The sequence below is a fragment of the Rutilus rutilus genome (genome assembly GCF_951802725.1).
Source record: "Rutilus rutilus genome assembly, chromosome: 2".
In the NCBI taxonomy this organism is placed as follows: domain Eukaryota; kingdom Metazoa; phylum Chordata; class Actinopteri; order Cypriniformes; family Leuciscidae; genus Rutilus; species Rutilus rutilus.
In genome coordinates, this window is record NC_140210.1 from 39,169,269 (window position 1) to 39,189,986 (window position 20,718).

The following is a 20,718-nucleotide window of genomic DNA, read 5'->3' on the forward strand; positions in this document are numbered from 1 at the left end:
TAGGAGATTATATGGCCTCAAGTGGAATGTTTTTTCCATTTGGTGTAGAGAACATGAGTTAGATCCAGTTAACTGCCCGGTGGCTTCAGTTCTGGAATTTCTTCAAGATCGTTTCTCTGCAGGTCTCCCCCACTTAAGGTGTACGTGGCTGCCATTGCGGCATTCCATGCACAATTGAGTGATGGACCTCTGGGGAGGCACCAGCTGGTCATTCGTTTTCTCCGTGGTGCGTGGAGGATGAGACCGACAGCCAGGACCAGGGTTCCTGCCTGGGACCTGGCGGTGGTTCTTGAAGGGCTATCCCTGGCCCCCTTCGAACCCCTTCAGTCGGCTTCGCCCAAGGACTTGACGTTCAAGATGGCTTTTCTCTTAGCTATTACCTCTCTAAAGAGGGTGGGAGATCTTCAAGCCCTGGCAGTAACGCCAGCTTGCTTGGAGTTTGCTCCTGGGGGAGTTAAGGCCATTTTGCACCCTAGGCCTGGCTATGTGCCTAAGGTGCCTTCTATCATGGCACGGTCTACGGTCCTGCAGGCATTTTATCCTCCACCTCATGTGTCGGCGGAAGAAGAGAGGCTCTATCTGCTCTGCCCTGTCAGAGCTCTGAGCATTTACCTCGAGAGGTCCTCTTCTTGGAGGAGGTCGGACCAACTGTTAGTGTGTTTTGGGTCACCTAATAAGGGGCTCCCGGCATCCAAACAAACTATTAGTAATTGGATTGTTCAGGCTATTGCCTCGGCCTACAAGGTGCGCAATTTGCCCTCACCTTTGGCCATAAGGGCCCATTCTACTAGAAGCATGGCGTCTTCTAGGGCCCTCCTCTCGGGAGTGCCCCTCCAGGAGATCTGTGAGGCAGCCGGTTGGGCTACCCCACACACCTTTATCAGATTTTATAGTCTGCACCTCCCTAGTACGCCGGGTGCACGTGTGCTCTCGTCCTAGTTGGGTGCCTGAGTTCAGTTTCACTCCAGGACAGGCATTTATCGGTGCGTGGCCTAGTGGGCATTCGTTCCCCAAAGAGTCGTTTCACGACGCAGTGCGAGTTCCCTCGAAAGGGAACGTCTCGGGTTATGACTATAACCCTTGTTCCCTGAGAAGGGAACGAGACACTGCGTCGTCCTGCCACGCCCCTCAATGCCTGAGAGCGGCTTGCTTCATCGCGAGGCTGATATGTGTGTGTGTCAGCGTCACTTTTATGCATCCGGTTATGCCGTCACATGTTACGTCATGACGCAACACCAATCAGGATTGGATTAGTTTCATTCATACTTCAGAGGCGCACGCTAAGGGAGCGTCCCCAAAGAGTCGTTTCACGACACAGTGTCTCGTTCCCTTCTCAGGGAACAAGGGTTATAGTCATAACCCGAGACGTTTTCTTGATTAAGTTGGTCTTAATAGCGCGGGAATGTTAGAATTGAATTTATGAACATTCAAACACAGTATGTACACATTTTGTTTGCGCATTCTAGACATGGTCCATCTGTGTATTAGTGGGAATTTCCAGTAACTCTTTCTGAACAATACATCAATACACCAGTAGGTGGCGACATGACCTTCTTTATGAATTAATCACTGAATAATTTATTCAAGTGATTTGTTAAAAAAACGCTAATTCATTCAGTAAGAAAATGAATCACTGAATTATTCTGTCAGTTTTGTTTAATAAAGCTGATTCATTCAGGAATGAAACAATTGACCCTTCGCTAAGCCCCGCCCTCCTTAGTTACTGTTGCTACGCCTGTCAAGCTTTTGCGCCTGGCACGTCTATTACAGTATGTATGCACCGGTTTCAGACATTCCCAAGGAGATAATTAGTCATTTTTGGCGAACAGGTGAAAATCTGAGAGAGCAAGACAAAAGGGACTGCAGTATGCATTGAAATTTGAAAATATTCTAATATTTATAAATCAAACAGCTTATCCATAAGTATTGTTGAATAAACACAAGACATTAGCCTGACCACTTCGCTTATATTTTTAGTGCGCCAGGCTACTGCTCACACGTCGTGGGTCACATAAGTGACTACTGTTTATGAACTGATTAAGTTTGCATACCAACCTTTTCCTTGGAGATCTCCGGCAATCCCCCTGGTTTACTTTTACTAGAACTAACACCGGGAGAGTCGCGATTGGATTGGGGTACTAGTTTGGCCGTCGATTAACAAAATACTGAAATATAATTTTAAGTAACGTTAAGTTATGTCAGTGAGCCTCCATCTTGCCTTTAATCACACTGCTTGATCCATGAGCTGGACAATAACTTTATTCTAGAGCTGCTATAAAGTCAAAACACTTTACTTTTAATTTCCTATTATCAATGTAAAGCTGCTTTGGAACAATCTACATTGTTAAAAGCGCTATATAAATGAAGATGACGCCCGGCATTTCTCCCCTTGGGTTTTAGGTTTCGGGAAGGGAACAAAATCCACCACCCCGTCCAAACTTTTAGGATACCGGTATATTAGATTTGCACAACACTTCGGCATGTTTCCCTCGCTCGAAAGCTTGCCAGACCTCCCGCCCCTAGTTACGGTTGCTAAGCCACGATTGGCCTGTGGCGGTTTTCGGGAGTGGCTTAGCGAAGGGTCAATTGACCCTTGTTATGAGCGAGTCATTAGGTGTTTCTCAATGTCAAGGATACTTCCTTGGCAGGACTGGTCCTTCCAAGTCACTTCCTTCAGAGGCTAGGCGAGGCTCCTCTTTAGCATTCGGAGAACACGTAAATGGAACAGGCTAGCAAGTGCACGTCAGTGTGTCATTACGTCAGTGAAAATAAAAAACAGAGCGTTGCTATGGACGCAGTTCTGTTCACTCAGGCAATATAATCGTTTTTAAATCAATAAACTCCTTTTTAATCATATTGATTATTTGACTGTGAAGTGTGTTTGAACAGTGCGGGTCAATTTGACCCATAACATAATGGATATAATTATTTTTTAAAACAAATGTTTGGTAACGTAAATATATTTACATTTGAAAGCATATTGACCCGTTAACGCTCCGACTCCGTTAACGTCCAACATGTTGAATTTTTTTAACAAGATAGCAAAGCTGCGCGCATAGGATTGTGGGTGATTTGAGAGCGCGAAGAGCACGAAGGCTACACATATGCATCCTTTCCTGTATATGGGATATTTTTCGAATGAAGGACTCAGTCCTTGGTGGAAATTCCGAGGATCCTCGACATTGGAACAGTCCTTCGACGGATGTCGATGACGTAGCATCCTCGAAATTCTGGCTTCCGAGGATCCTTCCTTGACATTGAGAAACGCCTATTGATTCATTGATAAAAGAGTAGGCAAAAATTAGCTGGATGACCTACTTCCTGCACCGAGATTCTGAAGTGTGCATACGATGAACACTTTACCATCCCATGAGGCCATTGAAGATGATTTGTGAATAGAGGTGAAGCGACTCAACTGACGCTGGTAGGTCACATGATAATGACAACATGACGAATGTAGTATGTCCGGATTACATTCATACTACACACATTCCTACTATAGAACATACTTTTTTTAGCGGTCGTGAAGTAATTACTTATTCAGAATAAGTACCTACTCAAAAGAGTATGTGATTTCGGACACAGCCTGTGTGTTGTTCGAAGCGTGTAGCGGTTCTATTGGGGATTTGTTTGGAAATGTTTTCACTGGTGGAACAAAAACAGGCAATGTAACTGGAAATATTGAATGGAAAATGTATTGTAAGTTACTTGACATTAACATCTTGTTTATTGAACTGTTAGAAAAGCGATGTGTGTGTGTGTGTGTTTTGTCTGCGTTACATCGTTGTCTGACAATGACGCAACAGGTGTGCAAGAGGATTCTGCTTCACATCAAAGTGCCTGACGTCTTGTTTATTTGCCTTGCCATCCATTTTAATCAGTGAAGACACTTAGACTCAGTTTAGGCCCTAAATATGAACACATGATATGTAATAGAGAGCTTCCACTCTGCATCCACGCACGACGTGGGCAAGTCGACTCGCAATTGAATTTGACATTAGGATGTTGTTAAGTATAAAAAACAGCCTACAAATATTAGGCAAAGTAATTTACACTAAACAGTTTTTAATTATAATTGACATGTTTAATGAAAAGCATTTATAATAAGCATTTCTATTAACTATTCATCATTCTCTCAAACTTATATTTTCACTGAGCTTGTTTGTTCATGCGCAGCTAAATTAAGTTCTTATACCATCTAAAACAGGCTTTGCGTGAGGAGCACATCAGCCACCTTAAAATACTGTCTCCTTAGGCAGCTCAGTAGGTTTTGGAACAACAGTCAATATGTTGGTTATAAAGATGACAGGCATGCAAACAGCTAATGGCAATTTTTCTCCCTCAAACATTGCTAACACTAACAACATTGCTTTTGTCTGAATCATCAATTACTAAAAAGACCTGGTAGGTCTTGAGAAATCAATCCATGCATTTAGAAGCAATCTTACCATCTTCTTAGCTCAGCAGCGGTTTCAAAAACCTCTCCAATTTACTTGCATTGCCAGATGAAATGACACTACACTGAAGATTTTAGTAATAGCGTATTTTCCCCTCAAAGGAAATGACTTACTGACGCTAATCGCTAACACCATCATAAACTCAACCTGCATTGCACTCAGGTAAATGAGCTGTGCGTTATCATCATCCATCTCAGAGAAAAAAGTTCTAGGACATACTGTTTAAACGGAGTATCGTATCATTTCTGTTTAGCACTCGGTTGGTTACAGCTCTGTCATCTCTAGGATACAAGGGCTAAACCCCCCTTAAAGAAACTTTAAAGGTTTTTTTTTTTTTTTATGGTTGCAGGATATCTTACTGAAAGTTACTATAGCATCAAAAAGAAAAAGAAAAAGATTTGGTGTTTGTTTCAATTTGACATGAAACGAAGGTTGCAATAGTTTTTTTAGCCACTTGTGACGGTTATCTGAGTAAAACGGCTTCTCAAACAATATGTAGGGCGGGACTTGATTTGGTCCATTGGGAATTGTTTGAATGGTTGTGGTTTGCTACTGTTGTGACAGGTTGTCCCACCCTCAAGAGAGAGGGGAAGTTACTTTGTTTAAAGATTAAACGGGGACATTAACACACCCTTGACAAAATATTAGATAAAATGAACTCAAAATCTGTCATATCTTTCTTATTTTACCCGTCCTAACACCCCCCCCCCCCCCCCCCCCATCCACTTTTCTGCCTTTTTTTTCTGCCAGGAAGATGTTTTGTGTGTGTGTGCATGTGTGTCCTTAGAGATGCTTTTGTCATTTATTTATTTTCAAGAGGCTTTTCTATTGTGGCTGAAATAGTGTAATTTGCTTTTCCCAGACTCTGGCAAGCCACTAGTGCTAATAGGTTTGCTGATGGAGCTTTCAAGTTGTTTATTTGCAGAGTTGAATCACTGTAACACCCAGTGAACATGCTGGCAGTGTCTGGACTGTCGTTTTGGTGCATTTCTTGAATCCTTTATATACATGTGTATGCATGCTTGTGTGATTATGATATTGTATGCATCTGTAATAAGTGTATTTACTATATACTGTAAAATGCAAGTGTAATATGAAACATTACAGTAAGTATACAGTATTACATACATACCACATAGAAATACATACCCGTTCTGTCTACGAAATGCTTGAATGATTGAGGAAACGGTTGTTTTCCCAACGTTAGGTTGCACCTTTCGACCCACGTCAGCCATTGTAAGGTCATGATTGAGAACTGATTGATCATTGGTTGATCTAATGCATTACATTCCCCTTCATTAGTGAAATTCCAGATTCACCTGCACAATTCATCAATTCAGGACACATTTACAAGAATGTCTGAAAAATTAATAGAAAATATACACTTCCCAGCCAAAAATTAATTGCTGTTTGGATTTAAATAGGCAAATGCTTAAGAGTCTATGATTGGATAATTATTGCCGTGATTATTATGTTTGATTATCATGTTTCTAGCATGATATATATTGGGCAACAGTTCTTCTAACCCTGATTGATGGAGTGTGTAGCTTTTCATTTCTTAAAACAACCATGTAGGAAAACACATCATGGCCATATTCCAGGATGACAATATTAAGATTAATCAGTCTCAAATTGTGAAAAAATTGAGCATGAAGAATCATTTTCAATTTCATTGAAAATCTTTGGGATGTGCTGGAGGAGACTTTACAGAGTGCTGGACTCTTTCATTGTCAATACAAGATATTGAGCAAAAATTGACTCACCTCTTGATGGAGAGAAATGTTGTGATGTTAATTCCATCAAGAGTCGCATCAATTTTTTGCAAGAGTGCATTGTCCTGCATGGTTGTTTCAAGAAATGAAAAGCTTCTCACTCCTTCAGGTAGGGTAAAGAACTGTTGCCAAACATATAACATGCTAGAAACATAATAATCATTCCAATAATGATCCAATCATATACTCATAAGCATTTGCCTATTAAATCCAAACAGTGATGTTTTTTTTTGGCCTCTGGCAGTGTACTTGACTCATTATGATAACTAGTTCAACCATTTTGCATTTAAAGGTACAATATGTAAGATTTTTGCATTTGCAGTGTTATATATTTTGTTAAGGTGATTACTTACAATATCCCAAATGTTTCCAACTATTTTTAAATCGTGATAAAATTGCGCTTTTAACTAAGGAAACGGGGCGTTAGAGCAGGGGGGAGCTGGGAGTCGCCAGTCAATTGCGTCATATCCACGTTACCCTCGGTTTCCGCTCGTACTGCGTGGAGTCCTGGACAAATGCGGAAGTTGTAGTTGTAGCGTCTATCAAGCAACAAACGCTAGCTTGTTTCGTGCAGTCGTTATGGAACACAATTATTCTTTACCGATTGCAGCTGGTTCTGTCGACAAAGACAAGTCCCATAAACGTAAACGTCAACGTACGGGTATTATTGCTTTAGGTTTGTGTTTAGTTTATTGACATTGTTTATCACGTCTGGTGTTTATTAGCCTGGTTCTACCAGACTCTCGTACATTTCATTTGTACAGAGAGTCTGGCCTCTCTCCATTGACAAGCGTTAACTTCCTTGTAGGCGGGTACTCTGTTGAAGTTTAAAACTATTGGATCTGACCAGAGTCACTCTGGATCTGCCATAACCAATTGCTAACGTTTGGTCGTGACGTATGTCAACTCAAACTAGCACACGATCTCAACGTCATCGTTCTCAGCCACTCCCTCTGTTCGCTGATTGGACCGGTTAAAAATTGATCGGAGAAAACCAAAGAATACACCACAATCCCAGACGGAGTTACTGAAGGAAAATGAAATTGAGCGGAAGTACGTAGGAGGGCGGAGCCAGGCTAGGTGTTTATGGCCATGTAAATAAATATAGCATGTGTTATACATAAAGAGTAATCAGAATTTTGGCAAATTATGTGGGTATGTTTGAATGTACTTTTACAACAATTGTTTAGAACACGTAAAACTGCGAAGCGTTATCACAACAATGAATTTGACAAATACAGTAACATCTATGATAACCAATTTAGTATTAAACCTTACTTTTCTTGCGGTTAATTCATTTTAATTTAATTTAAAAATAGAACTTTACCTCATCCATAAACATGATTTTCCGATTCCCGTCTGACTGATTTACATCCACGGTGGAGTTGAAAACGACAGTTCCCATCATTCCACGCTCCTTCACATCGTCATCAAGCTACGCCGTTGTTGTTGTTGTTTGGAATGTAGCGCCCTCTAGCGGCAGAAAATCTTGCATATTGCATCTTTAATGACTTGTGGAATGACGTGTGGAATGCCTAGATGTTTTGGGGGGTAAGACTTTAACAGAGAACCAGTATAATACATTTTAAGAAACATGACATTAGCAATTGATAATGTAGGAAACAGCAGACAACTGTACAAAATAAATTGCATGAATATACCAAAGCATTTACAACTTGTTCAAACGGATGAGAAATTGCTTTTATAATGTGAACATTCTGCACAAGTTACTAGATGATGTGGAGACTGAACAAGTTGTTTTGAGAATTTCAGTTGTGATCTGAGAAATGAACCAAAGTGACTGAGAAAACTAGCTATAGAGTGGCGTACATACGTGGTGCAATGTTGTGAGAAATAACAGGTGGGTGAAATGCAACAAAACAGAGCAGAACGCAGAGATCTTTTCGCTAGTTGTCCATGATTACTTTAGCATCAGACACTGTAACAGACAAAAATTACAGTAAACACTCAGTAGCCTATACTTGAACCGCAACCCCAAGTTTTTCTGATTGGTCCATTTATAGCAGCACTAGCTAAGGTGAGGTTCATTATTTATTTTCTTCATGATCAGACTTACAGTTTACTGGCGGACAATAAAACAGATGAAAGAGGGAACTTGCATTGAGGGAGGGACCAAAGCCATCTCTCAAAAGCAACCTCTCAAAACATCAGCAACTGTGTAGCAAAGCACTGGCAACCATCCACAACATGGCATTGTGGTGGTGAGCACTGCTCAAATTTTCTTCGAAACACTAGCTTTGAAAGCAAAATTGAAGTCCCCTCAAAATCAAAATTGATAATTCTTATGTTTTTTACCTGTCACTCACATGAGATCACAGTAATAAGAAAACAACAACAATTCAATCAATTCCAGATGGACACCCTACATTTTTTCTTGTTCAAGAAGCCGTTTCAAGAAGCTCTGACTATCACAACTTCCATTTCATGCCAGCTTTAACCGGATAAACAGCGAGACTACGCAGCAAATGTGTACATAGACCAACCATAAAGCAGCTCAGAATGATAGAATGCATCCTGCATGTACGTCTATAGAAAAGCATGCATGTCTACAAATGTCTTTTCAAACAAGCTTGGTGCAGAGATGAAAAGGTCAGCTAGGATTATGTTGTGAGCCACAACCTGTCGATATGAGATCCAAGAGATTTGTTTCTCCCACTCACTCCCATTCACCCTCTTGTTTGCATTTCCCTGTTTGTGCCTGTTGTGATGCATAAGTAAATAAGTGAATTGCAGGCCTTTATATCCTCTCGTTCAAATTCATTTTTCAAAGTGCTGTAACGTCCTGCCAGAATGCAGGGGACTTTAAATGACTGACTATAAATTAGTAGGTTATTGTTGCTTTTATTATGGCCTGAAAACCAGAGCCAGAGTTACTTTACCGGTGTGCTTTTGTTCTGATGGCAGACAGGAAGTGTTTCATATGCAGAGGGAGTTGCAGAGAGAGAGGACAAGATGTCGTGCTCTGGAAGATGAGCTCAAAAATCCCATAAATATACACCACTGGAGGAAAATGGAGGTATGAACTTATATTGGCATGTTGCCGAAACAGTCGTATTATCAGTAAAGTCTTCCAAAACTTCTAAAATCTCTCTTTCTGTTTAGGCAACTGATCCAAGCACCTTCGAATTGATTCAGAAGATTCATTGTCTGCAGCGGAGGCTGATAGCTAAGACTCAGGAGGTTGTGGAGAAAGAGCTTCTGCTACAGGTAAAACGATTCTCTCATTGGTACCAGTCATAGAACAATCCTAGTGCCCCTTCTGCCTCGCCTGTCATTGGTCAGACAAACAGATTGTCCCATCCCCGAATCACACCATTAGTTGAAATGTTAGATTCATTCCTTTCTTTAAAAATGATTACTTTCCTTCATCAAAAATACATTAGATGAATCATTAGTGACAATAAAGACTTTTACATTGTTACAATAATATTTTAAATGAACACTGTGCATCAAATAATTTTTCTTGAGCATCAAGTCAGCATTTGCTACAACTATGTATATTAAATACATATTAGTGTATTAGTGTGTGTATATACTGTATACACACACACATATTTATATGTATATTTATATATACACAGACACACACGCGCACACACAAACATATATAATATATAAATATAACACACATTATGTAAACTAAAACTTATGTTACAGTAGATGAGATTAATCACGATTAATCGATTTGACAGAACTGATACTGTAACATAAGTTTTAGTTTACATAATATGTGTCTTTATTGTGATCAAGATGAAAAAAAAAAAGTTATTATCTTGAGTTATTATCAAGTTATCAAGACACTGGGGTTTATCCGCCATTTTTCTTAACTTAATTCATTACGTTTCCACTATAATAATAACTTTTTATTAGTTCTGTGCCTGTAGGACTTTTGCAGAAAGCTCCACATAATCAGAATGTCCACCATTAGTTTTACACATCCTCTGCGCCTGGCTTGTTCCATTATTACATATTTGGACTAATTTGATAATGCTTTCAGTGCCTAATAACAGTAAAGCACTCTCTACTTTTATCATATTAAAATCCATTCCACAATATTCTTTAGATTTTCCCCAAAACTATGAAAAAGTTTGCATATTCTGCCTGGACTGATAATAAGTCATTTTGACTAAAGAGTATATTTTTAATATATACTGTGAACTGAGAGAAAGACACATTTTTTTAATGTGTGGGATTGTCTTCGTTGACCTTTCTGCCATTTAATTTAATAATACACAACAAGCAGAGTCTCTTATTTATATGTTTAGCCTTGCTTTACTTACATTACAGTCTAGAACTTCCCATGAAGCAGAGTCATTTCCCTGTGTTTGTCCTTGTGTGTGGTGTGTGTAGTATTCAGAGAGCCCTCCATTATCTGAAATGAAGTGATCCGTGCTGTTCATTGCTCAGACTAGAAACAAATGTGATTGCTCAGATGTAGCAGGTGCTCGAGCAGAGCTTCTTGAGGGAGCAACATTTGTTTACATAAATGGACTTGAAATCTCTGATTAGGTTATGAATGGAGAGATGGAGAGAGTGACTAGGGTAACTTTGTATGCTTTCTTGCTTTTGTGTTTGGGATTTTTAATTGATTTGGTTTGTTTGAGGACTATAATGGTGACGCCAAAGCAACTAAGTAGACGCGTTATAGAACTGAGAGAGGGAATGAATAAGACGGAAAGTTCTCCGTTTGTCTGAAAGAGACAGACAAAATGTTCCAGGAGTAGCTGTCTACTTTACTTTCGCCATTACAAGACGTGTAGGCATGGACTGTGATGTTCAGTTTGATGGTGTTAAGAGTTTTTTTTTTTTTTACCACTTCGGATCTTGAGTTCAGATGCAGTGGAAATGATAAAATGGGGCTTTCAAAATGCCATTAACATCAGACAGACAGCCAGTTTAAAAAGGCTGCTTTCACGGTCTGAATCAAATGAAGCTTAACAGACTGGCTCGTAATCTAAGGACACGAGCAACCGGTTTTAGGTATCAGATCATATCAAATCATGTGTTCTTTTTCTTCCTAAACTGAATTCAAAACCCACTATACTGTATTTGCACTTTAGCAATGTAGTCACCTAAATTAAATTGGATGGACATTTTAGCTCTCTGTACTAGAGCCATGTAGTGTTTCATTTTATACAGTAAAGATATCTACAAAAATAAGAAGAGCATCGGTGATCATTGTTGCCGATTTGTTTTTCAGCGTTTTGTACATTTTTCCAGTTAAAGTGCCCGTGAACCGGAAGTTGCAAACGACTTTTGCTTATTATTTTTTGGTGGAAATCGGGGTATAGTTTTTCAGGATTCTTTGATGTATAGAAAGTTTAAAAGAACAGCATTTTTTTTAAATAAAATTGTTTTTGGTACAATTATAGGTGTCATTACTGTCACATTTCATCATCCTTGCTGCATAAAAGAAATACATTTAAAAAAAACGTCATCGCCAGTGGCCCATGCATATCGACTGTCACTAAAAATCAGTGGTAAAATATGAGGAAATGTTAGATTTTTTTTTTTATAGCTGACAAAGTTAAAGTCTAATAAAATACACTGACACCTTATTTTTGTCCTTTAAAAAGTAACTGAATGCACTGCTACATATATTAGCCTATACAGTAATCATAATTCTATTTAAAACATATAAATGTACATGCATATGTATAATTATGTCATTAAAAAAAAATTTGTTTATATACACACTATAAATGCATAGATTTGAAAATAATACATTTTCCACTTAAAAAAAAAACGTTCGTGAAAAACATAATAAAGATGGACAGTGACATAGAAATTTGCACAAATTAAGCATACGTTCCATACAATTGAGGTATTATCGAAATATCTAAATTTTAATAACGAGTGATTATTACTAACAAAAGGCAAGTAAAACAGTCAGGGTTACATTTTAGACACACACACACACACCTCTGAAGCGATAGAAAAGTCCTCGGGACCGCATCACTCGCAAGACGAAACCTGCATTGGTGTACAAGGCCGAAGTCCACCATTCTCCAGTTGAATGGTTGCTACACACACATAGTTTAGATGTGTCCGTGGTTGATGGCCGGAGTCTAGCCCTGGTAGCATCGTGGGGGAAAGATGCACTGGAACTTTTGCACCACGAAAACAAACGCGCGTCTCATCATTGCCTCTCTCATCTACTACGCGATATCACAGTTTGACATGTCTGTCATTGGAAAGTTCCACGTGGTGTCATGAATAATTAAGAGCAAGTGTCTTCTCATTGGATAAGAAAACTCAGTCATGAATAATTATGAGACACCGATGAGTCATCAAAGTACTATAGTGCTCTGCAGACACGATGAAGAGTTTAAACCCGGAAGATGAAAACAATTTAACCATTTTCCCCCTACTATTAAATCTAACAGATGCTAACATTGTCTTAAATGGTGTTCAACACACATACCTCTGTTAAAATCTCAGAAAATTTGGTTTAGAGTTTCATGACCCTTTAACATGAACTAATAATGAACTGCACGTATACAGATTTATTATTCTTTGTTAATGTTAATTTCAGCATTTACTAATACTTTATTAAAATCTTGTTAACATTAGTTAATGCACTGTGAAATAACGTGAACCAACAATGAGCAGCTGTATTTTTATTAACTAACATTAACAAAGATGAACAAATACAATAACAAATGTATTGCTCATGATTAGTTCATGTTAGTTAATACATTAACTAATGTTAACAAATAAAACCTTATTGTAAAGTGTTACCATTATATTCATTTCTGTGTGCTTCTGTATGTTTGGATTCATATTATTGTTGTTGTTTTTTCAATTCTGTTAGATGCCACTATGAACAACGTTTAGGATACATAAGTTGATCAGCATTGCGTATTTCTATGCACGATTTCTCACAACTTCATTTGCTAATGGACTCCAATTGAAACAAACTCTGATTCCAGCTTTTCATGCACACATTGTCTGCGTGGAAGTATGAGTGAACATTGGGGTTCAGTGCTAATTAGGTTAAAGCTGTCTGCCTTTACAACACCCCTATAACTCACTGTGTAATTATGAAGTCGCTCAGGCACATCTCTGTGTATCGGCTTTAGCGCTGTGTGTGAGCTGCATTTGATGCCTTTTAAAACAGCCGTCATGAAAGAAGGGCATTGTTGTATTGTTTTGTAGCTGTTTGCAGTGAAGATTGTGACAACGTGTACAATATAGCACCGTTTAGGACACAATAGCAAAAAGCCATCGCAGTCAAGACAATTCTGCACTTCTATAGACGGAAGACACTTGTGATTTAGAAAGGATGTGAGACAAGCTCCATTTTGAATATAATACCCAGTATAGATCTTGAAGTATTCACAATGCACTACTTCACAGCAGACAAAGACCAGACGATGTTTTTCGCACAGACTCTAATTGTTGCATTATTTGCATTGAGGCGGTGCAGTAATAAAAGAGGCACGGAGCATGTCATGTCGGTTAATATTCGTGTAGGCAAATCTGGACTGGCGATTAGCGGTCAGCTGTTTTATCATGCATAGTGGCTGCAAGATATGGCCCAATGACTCACCGTATTACCAGCTATGGTACGAGAGGAAGGGTTGTGTTACCTTTGCAACAAACAGCGGGTTTATTATGCCCTACAGATAATGTAATATAACACTATATGCATCATATCACAGATGAGTCATAAGGTCAGCGAAACTTTCGAATCAGGAGCCGCAGAGTTAGATTGAGTTTTCTGACCAAGTGGGTAAAACAGAAAAGAAAGCGTTATTTTGTATTGCAGAAGATCCAGCAATCAGAGCAAGATCATGACCTCTAATTTCCAAAGCTCATGCTTGAGCACTTCCTTCAACGCTACTGTCTTTCAAGCACTTCAGTCCAGCTTCGAACTCTCTCGCTGCTTACACAGACTAACCTGTTAAGTACACACTTCTATGAACTACTTTAAGTGTCATGGACATGTCAAGAACTTATGGTATTTATTGGGGATCCCATAACTCTTATGAAAGCTTGTTTCCGCCACGGAATAAAAAATAAAAAAGGTAATTGCGACTTTTTATCTCAGAAGAGATATAAAGTCGCAATTTCGAGTTATAAAGTCAGAATTGCGCAATATAAAGTCAGAATTATGTGATATAAACATGCAGTTCTGAGAAAAAGTAAGAATTGTGGGTTTGTTTTCTCACAATTGCGAGTAGATCTCACTATTCTGACTTTATAACATGCAATTGTGACTTTATATTGCGCAATTCTGACTTTACAACATGCAATTGTGACTTTATATCACACAATTCTGACTTTATATCTCACAATTCTGAGAAATAAAGATGTGTGATAAAAATAAGTGAGATAAAAAGTCGCAGTTATCTTTTAAAATGTTTTATTCTGTGGCATAAACAAGCTTCCATACTCTTTCCCCGCCAGCATTTTTGAAAAAAGTTGCCAGCCACCGCCAGCATTTGTTTATTATTTTCGCAAAAGTTTTGTGATTTACAGGATGAATGACTGTACATGTGGCCAATTACATTTCACATTGTAATGGATTTCTTTAGTTGTTTTAAATTAAAATGTGGTTAAATGCACAAGAGCATGGTTTGATTGGCTTGTTAGCTTAGTAAAAATGGACAAAAATAGTTTTATAAGCTGAAGGTTATGAGGAATATTCAGGGTAAAATACAACTTAGGTTTTAATTGATAGTATGTGGCCTTCTCTCGATTGCCATAGAAATAATGTCGACTTTTAAAGGAACACGCCGACTTTTTGGGACTTTAGCTTATTCACCGTATCCCCCAGAGTTAGATAAGTCCATACATACCTTTTTCATCTCCATGCGTGCTGTAACTCTGTCTGACGCACCCACCTCTAGCCTAGCTTAGCACAAAGACTGGAGGTAAACGGCTCCAGCTAGCATACTGCTCCCAATAAGTGACAAAATAACGCCAACATTTTCCTATTTACATGTTGTGATTTGTATAGTTACAGCATGTACAAATAACAAGGTCACATGAGACACAACCATCTTCTGTATACATACTGGGAAAATGTTGGCGTTATTTTGTCACTTATTGGGAGCAGTCGGGCCATTTTTTTTATTTATTTTTTACAGATTGGGCTTTGGTCGGACTCGGGCTCATTTAGCTTCTCTCCTTTCATCGTGCCCATAATATACGTGCAGAGCGCAGGCTACTGTATGAAATATTGTTATATTGATAATATTATAAATATGCAACGCAATATGTGATTACGCGAATAACGCGACGTGCGTGCAATGCATTAGGTGACAGTTGACCATGGAGAGCATCAGGGAGAAGTTCCCAATACTTCAGGAAAAGCTGCATTTCGAAAGAGTTTTGATTTGATTACCACAAGCCTTCAACAGTGGATGCTATTCTTTTTCTTCACAACATGATTGTCGGTGGTGGTAGTTATGTTTGAGACCTATAATAAAATTGTACCTAGTAGCGTGTGTGTATGTGTGTGCGTCTAGCAGAGACAGCGCGCATCAGAGAGCGTGCGTCAGAGAGAGCTTAAAATGATATTGATGTTGGTCTCGGGTCGGGTTCGGGCTGAAAAATTGCAGACGTTTTCGCGCTGGGGCCGGATTAGGGCTTGAACACCACGGGCCAGGTCTCAGTTAGGGCTGGATTTTTTGCCCCGTGCAGGGCTCTAGGCAGTATGCTAGCTGGAGCCGTTTACCTCCAGTGTTTGTGCTAAGCTAGGCTAGCGGTGGGTGCGTCAGACAGAGTTACAGCACGCACAGAGATGAAAAAGGTATGTATGGACTTATCTAACTCTGGGGGATAAGGTGAATAAGCTAAAGTCCCAAAAAGTCGGCGTATTCCTTTAAGCCATTTAAGTGTTAGCATCTAGCTAAATGTATTACTTTAAGACTTGCATTTATTGTTTTCCCCCCTGTTTGTGCTGTTTTTGACCTTATCAGACCTATGACCCACCAATTGAGTCACGTCACGAACGCTTGCCTCCACTCTTTTGTGACAGAAGTTGTTCCATGACAGCAACAACAACACAATAAAACCATTGTGATTGTCAAAATCTTCTCTAGCTGTCAAGGGAGGATATCTCTGCCGTAAGACACGACAGGTCGGAAGCCGGTAGACGTGCAATTGTCGTCCGAAATCTTTGGCAGAGAAAACTGTTGCGGGGGTGAAAATTGAGAGTATGTTCCCGTCACTGTCTGTCACAGCATGTCTTCATTTCTGAATGGAGTGACACACAGAACATCTGTTTGCTTTTAAATCGTGCTCGTCGTCCCGATCGCGCTGAAGCTTCAGGTGTTCTCCATGTCACATGGCCCTCTATGATTATTCAGTCTGATATAGCGGAAATTAAGTCAGAACGAAGCTAAGCAACAACTTCTTGTTTGTTCCCTTTCCTTTGTTTGCAAGGTGTAAAAATACTTCTTAGGTAAGATGGTGACTGCAGACATGCTGTTAAATATGAGATTGGGTGAGAGAGAGATGGAAATGAGTGAAAGAGAAAGAAAGTGAGCGAGAATGTCGAGAGATGAGGATTTGAAGGACCCATGATTCGGAGCCAGATATTCTTTGTCATTTCCTCTGAATCAGGGAGGATGGAGAAATTCAGATCATAGTATTTATAGACGATGCTTTTCTTTTCAGCAGGCAAAAGCACATTTTAATCACTATCATTATCTAGAAACAGGTGACATTGGCTTTGATTTGCAGTAGATCATTTGATCTATACGTTTTTACCTATGTCTAAGAATAGAGGTTCTGTGTCTAGAATTTCAGGCCCCATCCTAAGGCTGTGTGTCCACCGCTCTGCTGAAAACGCCTAGCTATGGGCGCTTGAGAACGTTTTGGCAGCGCAGCATTTTTTCAGTTGAGACCCTTTGCTTGTTATGATACGGAATATCCGCAAAAGTGTTACTACTAGTATCTCATTTCACACAAATTTTGTTTCTGTGTTGATTATATATTAAAATGTCGATACAATTTAACGTATATTCTCTGGCTCTTGTTTTAAATATATATATTTTTTCGTTATTATGCTTGTTGTTGTCATCTGTTGACGTTGTACAAGCAGAATGTGGCGGTTGGTCGGTGTGGTATTAGTCCCGCCCCTCCTCCACTGTGATTGGACGGTTGGGTAAAAAGTGACTGTGATGAGCAGTTTTACCCAAAGTTGAACATTCTTCAACTCTCAGCGACCGGTAAAAAACGCTGAAAAACGTGAAAAAAAAAGCTAATTGGAAAATGAAAAAAAACGCTTTGGTGGACACACGGCCTAAATGGCACACTTCATATGTATGGCAATTACGCTATAGATTCATCGCGTTTACAGCCAAAATACAGGTGATACGCCGTTGTAATTACAAACGCCGGAAAAAAAACGTGCGAAATACGTCAATGACGCCGTATTTGACGCCGGTTTAGTGTGCATGGAAAGCGACACTTTTTACGCCATTCATCTCGCCATATGACGGCGTAAAAAACGCCGTTTTGGTTGCACAGAGCGCGCGTTATTTTACGGCGTTTTGCTTATAGTATAATGAGACACGCCCACTGATTTCCAAATGCTTGCAAACATGCTTGCAACAATAGCTGTAGGTTAATTGGCCTGGATGAGTGTGATTGGCCTAATATTGTGTCCCAGACCGGCATTAAATAATTCGTGAATATTTGTAAATCGTGGCTTGAAAGAGTTGGAAAATTGACAGTTCTGTCGATGTTTTACCTAGGCAGGGTTAGTTAAGTAAAACTAAAACTATTAAAAACATTTATGCTAATCGAAATAAACCTGAAATAAAGGAAAATATAACTATTAGTTAAAAAACTTAAACTAAACGGAAATTAGAAATGCTTCTTTTATCAACAAATTGGATTCATTTCGGGGTTTTTTTTCTGCGACCTTTAACCGACGTGATCATTCTCCATTCATTAACCGACAAGATTATGCTAAATTAAAATTAAGTTAAATTAGAATGAACAAGTGTCTGTGACTGTGACCCATTAAAAATAAACAAATTTTTTTTCCAGGGGTTTAGTTTTAGCCTGCATGGACAAATATAGCAACAGAATAGGGGGATTCATCATCGTATTCACCTGTAGCGCTTCTGTGAACGGAGAAAAACAGGATAAAATCCATAACTCTATACTCTATCCATAACTCTATCCATAACCCCTGGTTCACACAGGACGCCGAAGCGACGCGGAACGGAAAATCACGCGCGGTCCGGCGCCTGCCTGTTCACACTAGACGCGTATTCTCCGCGGCGGTCTACAAGCTTCTGCTCAGTTGTTGTTTATTCAGAGCTATTTTTTCATGGGTAAGTAAGTAACCTCATAAAATGAATACATCATGTTTCTGTAACCAAGAAGTTTGTACACTTCTTGTATTAATACTTTTTGTTAATACTCGCGGTATTTTAATTTGAAAATTGCTTATATTTTGACAATTGACCGGATGTCTCGTGTTTCTTGGTGTGACTTCCTGCCGGAATGGACGCGAATCACTCGCGGCTCGCGAAAAAAATAGACCAGACGCCGAAACTGGCGCTTCACGGCGCGGGCCGGCCGCGACGCGCCGCGGCGCACCGCGTCTGGTGTGAACGACACCATAGGTTAACATGGGCGCCGAAAGGAAGCGGCCTCCGTTCCGCGCCGCTTCGGCGTCGCTTCGGCGTCCGGTGTGAATGGGCCGTAACTCTTGTGGATTAAAAAATATTTGTAATCCATAAAATTAATGACTCCTTATGAGCATAAGAATTGAATTAATGATCTGTGCTGAATGTGTCTGGTCTGACTCAGTTCATCATTGATTGGGAGAGAACAGTTCAAACTTACTGGCTGTGGAAATCAGTGGGCGTGTCTCATTATACTATAAGCAAAACTCAAGATGAACTTTTTTTGCTATATTTCCATATTTTGAATTGAGTTGCAAAAAACTGAATATCGCGAAAGCAATCTGCAAATAAGAACAAAATACTAGTTATTTCCATGTGTGCAATATAGAAATTAGTAGAATAGAAACATATTTTGTAAATGTGTTTTTATCATAGTGTCTTCACAAAAGTTTGGGGTCGTGAGATTTTTCAAATGTTTTTGAAAGAAGTCTCTTATTTTTCTTATTTCTCATTTATTTGTTTAATTAAAAAAAAGTGAATATTATGAAATATTATATACTTTAAAATGACTATTTTCTGTTTGAATATCTATCTTCTATCTTCAGTGTCACATAATCCTTCAGAAATCATTCTAATATAATGTAATATCTAATATCTAATATGTGGTGTTCAAAAAAATAACATTTCTTATTATTATCAATGTTGAAAACAGTTGTGCTGCTTAATATTCATGTGGTGATGCGTGCTACTTTTTTTTTTTCTTCCAGTATTTTCAAAAGCACAGCATTTATTTGAAGTTTAAATCTTATATGTTACTTTTGATCAATTTAATGCATTCTTGTTGAATAAAATAATTCATTTCTTAAAAACATTACTGACTCCAAACTTTGGAATGTTAGTGTAGAAAATAAAAGATTAATCCACTTTAAGATGTTTTTATGTGCATTTGGGAATTTTATTCACATTTTGGTGTGTCTATCCAACATTTATTATTCAATATTAAAAACGAATTGCATTAAAATATGTGGATGAAATCCAGTTATTTTCTCTCGAGAAGCAGACAGACTAGTAATTGAACATTTATCTTTTATAAAGCTTGAGAAGAGATCTCGACAATGTCACAAACTGTGCTCAGATTTGCCCAGATAGGAAGGTCTGCGATCAACAGTCAGAGAAAAGTAATTCAAAAGAGCTTCACTTCTATTGAACCTGAAACAATCCATTTAAGATCTGTATGTAAGAGGCATTGCGAAAAACTAAACTCGGAGCAATAAAACATTTCCTCTGAGAAATAAAGCCCCAAAATGTGTCATTCTTGGTGTTATGTGTATGATAAATATAGTAAGACAGGCAGAATAAAAGAGAAAGACTGAAATAGACAGGTATTTGGGTCTCCGTTGAGCACACGTGTAACTGCATTAGCATTATCAAAGCTCAGCCCACGTCTGGCCATGAAAATGTTTTTGGGTGCTAAAGTGATGTATTCTTTGATGAAGCTCTATGAGTTCAGATGTTTGCTTGAGACAGAGTGTTGGTGTAAGGTGGAGTCTGAGACCGGGTTTGATCTTGGACTTGTGATCCTATAAAAGTCAGTGTATTAAAGTCCAGACGCCTCTGAGTCATAAATCATTCATTCCCTATCACACACGCTCACTTCACTATTGATGCAATTGTGAAGAGATGGCCACCATGGCTGTGAAGGAACGGAGAAAGGACAGAAAATATCTTGAGAAAAATACTGGAAGCTTCAGAGGAATAATGTGTTAAGCTTCCGGCTTTGCAATAAATCTATAGTGTGTGTGTGAGTGTGAGTAACGTGTTTGAGACAAAGAACAGTTTTGTGGTTGTCGAGGCCATGAGTGTGTCTTCATT

At 39.0% G+C, this 20,718-nt stretch overlaps 1 protein-coding gene across 1 annotated transcript in view; it reads left to right on the forward strand.

Moving 5' to 3' along the window:
• cfap58 (cilia and flagella associated protein 58) overlaps window positions 1-20,718 on the forward strand; it is a 151,844-nt gene that overhangs the window by 96,084 nt on the left and 35,042 nt on the right. The window contains exons 14-15 of the mRNA XM_084402206.1: window positions 9,155-9,266; window positions 9,353-9,457. Of these exons, the coding sequence (XP_084258332.1) occupies window positions 9,155-9,266; window positions 9,353-9,457 (217 nt within the window). The remainder of the gene's footprint in view (window positions 1-9,154; window positions 9,267-9,352; window positions 9,458-20,718) is intronic.